Raw genomic sequence first — 3931 nt, 5'->3', positions numbered from 1 at the left:
GTGCACTGTAGGATCGCAGGAATTGGAGAGAAGGGATTTTCCAATTTTGTCTGTTATTATAATTATAATGGACGTAACAGTAATTGGGCTCAAATTGTCAACCTATGCAACAAGACATATACTACAAGGGACTTTCATTATTATTTCCAATATATCAAGATTCGTTTCTCTACTCATTCCTCCCTTTGATTAACAATAATCATAGCCACCCACCCACCCACCCAACGCCCCCACAAAAGGTCCTATTCATTCCCTCTCTATCTCTTCTTCTTAAGACCCTTTCAAATATCCCATGAGCCTTTAAACCACCACACACCATCTATAATTCCCCAACTGAAGAAGCTCACACGTACATCTATCACTCCCCCCAAACCCACACCGTTTTATTCTCTCAAATGGGTCTTGATCAGGATGCCAATAGCTCAGGCCTTCACCTCGTTCTAGGGCTTTCTTTGACTGCTAGTGTTAAGGAAACCGCTCCGTCCACCAAGCCCGATGATCATCATCTTTGTGTTATCAAGCCAACTCCAACGAAACCTTATCCTTCCAAAGAACCGTCTTTGACGTTGGGGCTGTCCGGTAAGGGTTACCACGTGCCCAGAAATAACGTTGCCATCAACAAGGTTTATTGTGAGGACCCTCTTGAGTTCTCTAGACAGACATCACCTCACAGTGTTGTTTCGTCTTTCTCAACTGGGAGGGTCATCAAGAGGGAGAGAGATCTTAGCTGTGAAGACATGGAGGTAGACGCAGAAGAAAGGGTTTCTTCACGAGTGAGTGATGAAGACGAAGATGGAACCAATGCTAGAAAGAAGCTCAGACTCACCAAAGAACAATCTGCACTGCTAGAAGAGAGCTTCAAACAACACAGCACTCTCAACCCCGTAAGTAATTAATTCATTATTTTATTTTTTTTATCTCTATATCCTCTCCCGTGCAAATTTTAATTAATATTAATTTTTTTTATTGGATTTACAGAAACAGAAGCAAGCTTTAGCCAGGCAGTTAAATCTCCGGCCTCGACAAGTTGAAGTGTGGTTCCAGAATCGGAGAGCCAGGTACACCAAACAGCACCATAAAAAATGTTTTATTAATTACGTGTGGCACGATATATAATCATCAAGCACAAATTAATAATATCCGTATATGTGTGGCACGATAAAGTTTTAGTTCTACAAATTAAACAATTAATTAATTAACACCTACAATCATTTGCTGGTTGTTGTCTAATTAGAAAGGCTTATTAATATTGAATTCATAAGATAATAACATGATGACTTTGTGGTGTATATTAAGATTTTGGATTGTGTGTTGCAGAACAAAGCTGAAGCAAACGGAGGTGGACTGTGAGTTCTTAAAGAAATGCTGTGAAACATTGACGGACGAAAACAGGAGGCTAAAGAAGGAGCTGCAAGAGCTGAAGGCACTGAAACTAGCTCAACCCTTGTACATGCCTATGCCTGCTGCCACACTCACCATGTGCCCTTCTTGCGAGAGGCTCGGTGGCGTTAGCGATAACGGTTCGAATAAAAGCCCCTTCTCCATGGCTCCCAAGCCTCACTTCTATAACCCCTTCGCCAATCCTTCTGCAGCATGTTGATTATTGTGGTTAGGTTTTCACTCTTCTATAAAAAAGACAAGAGTTATTTCCCACAACCATTGTATTTTTTTGGTTGAGGGCGATGCGTCTAGCCAGGGAAAATTAAGCTGTAATTAGCTAATACTGTTGAGAGTAGTAACTGCTGATTGAAATTACCTTTTTCTTTTTCTTCATCTATTGTATGTTTATATAAACCGTTATAGAAGGTGTTCATCTACGAAGGAGTTAGATTTTTTTTTTCTTTTGTTGTTCATTTATAAAATTCTCATGGTAAGTGTATATGTACGTGTATAGATACACATATGTCAATGTTGTGAAACATCCATTTATCCCCCTTTCTTTGAAAAAGAAAAAGATAGCTAGAGGGTTCTGGGGGCTAATTTCTTCTCCGTTCCAAGTCCGCAAGTTAACGTGCATCTTTTTCCTGACTGTAAGATGTCTTCAGACTTGGATCAGTGATTGTTCTTAACAAATATGAACTATTATTATGAAAATAAAAAATAAAAATATGAACTATTATTTAAATAATTATTAAAATTAAGAGATAAATATATATAACTTTTTAAAAAGGTTATATGACTTATAAATTATAATTATCTTTTAATCCTGATCATCTACAGATCATGACTTAGATATTTACAGTTCTTAATTATTCTCACTATAAATATGTCTTTAAATATATATACGACTGATACGTACATAGTTGATCTAAATATCGACTACTGCAAGTAATATTATGTGAAATTCAAAGTTGAGTTCTCTTAAAATTATGAATACATTTTAGAAAATTCTGTGTGTTGGGTTTACGACGTAGTATAATGTACCAATGTTGAATGAAAGCGGAAAATTAGCATTCTTCTACCCCACAAGGGGGCAAAAATCTATTATATCGATCATTTATTTAGAATTCAACGGAGCAAAGTTATCTCAAATATACCCCAAGAATCTGAATATAAAAAAATACCCCAAGAATGGTTGATATCATAGCCACAGTAGATTACAACATTAGGTCAAACTTTATTTGTAAATTATAAAGTCAGGGTTCGAATTTGAGATTATTAATCTGGAGAAGACTTTATCAAATTCTAGCTCAAAAATTTTTCTTATAGCTGTACATACCGGTAATAAGATAACCTAATTATAGACGGAATATGATTATAAAAAAATGTCGTAGGTATGACTTATATCTTAACTTGCCGGGGAAAAATACCAGAGTAAAGGAGAGGAAACTCGCACAGTAACAAAAAAAAGTAAAAAAATAAAATTAAAACAACGATAATTGAATAAAGACGTGCGTTTATATTAATTATTACAAATAATTATGTAAATTGTTAAATAATATTTCAAATAATTTATTAACTAGTTTCTATTATACACACATACATTTTTTTGATGTACTATGATACACATATTGTGTGCATATAAAATACATAAAATTATGATAGTTGAATATCTGAATATATGAGTGGGATGGGAGGTTATGATTAAGTTAGGGAAAAGTCCAAGTTCTGGATAGGGAAGTTAGCTCACGTGTTTGTGTCTGGAAATCAGTTGCTTAAAGAGGAATCGAATGAGAGAGACATAGAGTGAGAAAGAAAGAAAGAAATGGATGGTTCAGTTTGAAATAATAAGGGTTGATAATATGTGCATACGGTGCCGTCTCGTGAGGTGCTTTGCCTTTAAGGGGACTGGTAGGTCACACCCCACGTGATGGCCCAATGGGAAATTGGTCTCACTCCAAAATCAAAATCTTAATATGAGATTTTATTTAGTATATATTTGGATGAATGCTCTTAAAATTCATTTTATAAAATTCATTTTAAAATAACATAATTTATGTTTAAATGTTTTTATTATAAAGTTAAAAGATAAAATTTGGATCAACACTGAAATCACTAAAAGTTATTTTAATCAAAATTAATTTTGGATGTAAAATCATTTCTAAATTTTTCTTTAACTTAAATTTAAACATATGAAAATGAATTTAAAACGAATTCTGAACCAGAATCAATTTCAGGAGTGAAACCAAACAAGCAAAATTCTTCCCTTCTTCTTCCCTTTTTTTCGGTTAATTTGCCACACCCGGACCCGAAAAAAGCCCTTATATTCCGCTTCAAACGTCATCTGATATTTCTCGTGCCCACAATCAACGGTCCAGATCTTTCGCATCCACCGCTAATTGCACATACACCGTATACGTTCCCCCCATGCTATCATCATTGGAATTAATGGTCACTGGACCATTCAATTTCAGTAATATACTCACCAAGACGTTCCTTTGTCTTTTCCGTCAACTGTATTTTTCAGTCAATATAACACTCGGATATTTAG

At 35.0% G+C, this 3931-nt stretch overlaps 1 protein-coding gene across 1 annotated transcript; it reads left to right on the top strand.

The window, feature by feature from the left end:
- The first annotated feature begins 212 nt into the window (after nt 1-212).
- On the top strand, nt 213-1980 carry LOC100795135 (transcription factor ABIG1-like protein). The gene is made up of 3 exons (NM_001359236.1): nt 213-884; nt 979-1058; nt 1318-1980. Exons 1-3 carry the CDS (start codon nt 396-398, stop codon nt 1598-1600), a joined length of 852 nt encoding a protein of 283 aa, NP_001346165.1. The 5' UTR covers nt 213-395; the 3' UTR covers nt 1601-1980.
- The last annotated feature ends 1951 nt before the right edge of the window (nt 1981-3931 follow it).

This window comes from Glycine max, chromosome 11 (assembly GCF_000004515.6).
Source record: "Glycine max cultivar Williams 82 chromosome 11, Glycine_max_v4.0, whole genome shotgun sequence".
In the NCBI taxonomy this organism is placed as follows: domain Eukaryota; kingdom Viridiplantae; phylum Streptophyta; class Magnoliopsida; order Fabales; family Fabaceae; genus Glycine; species Glycine max.
Note: the sequence above shows the minus strand (reverse complement) of the source record. Positions and strands in the feature narration are given on the sequence as shown.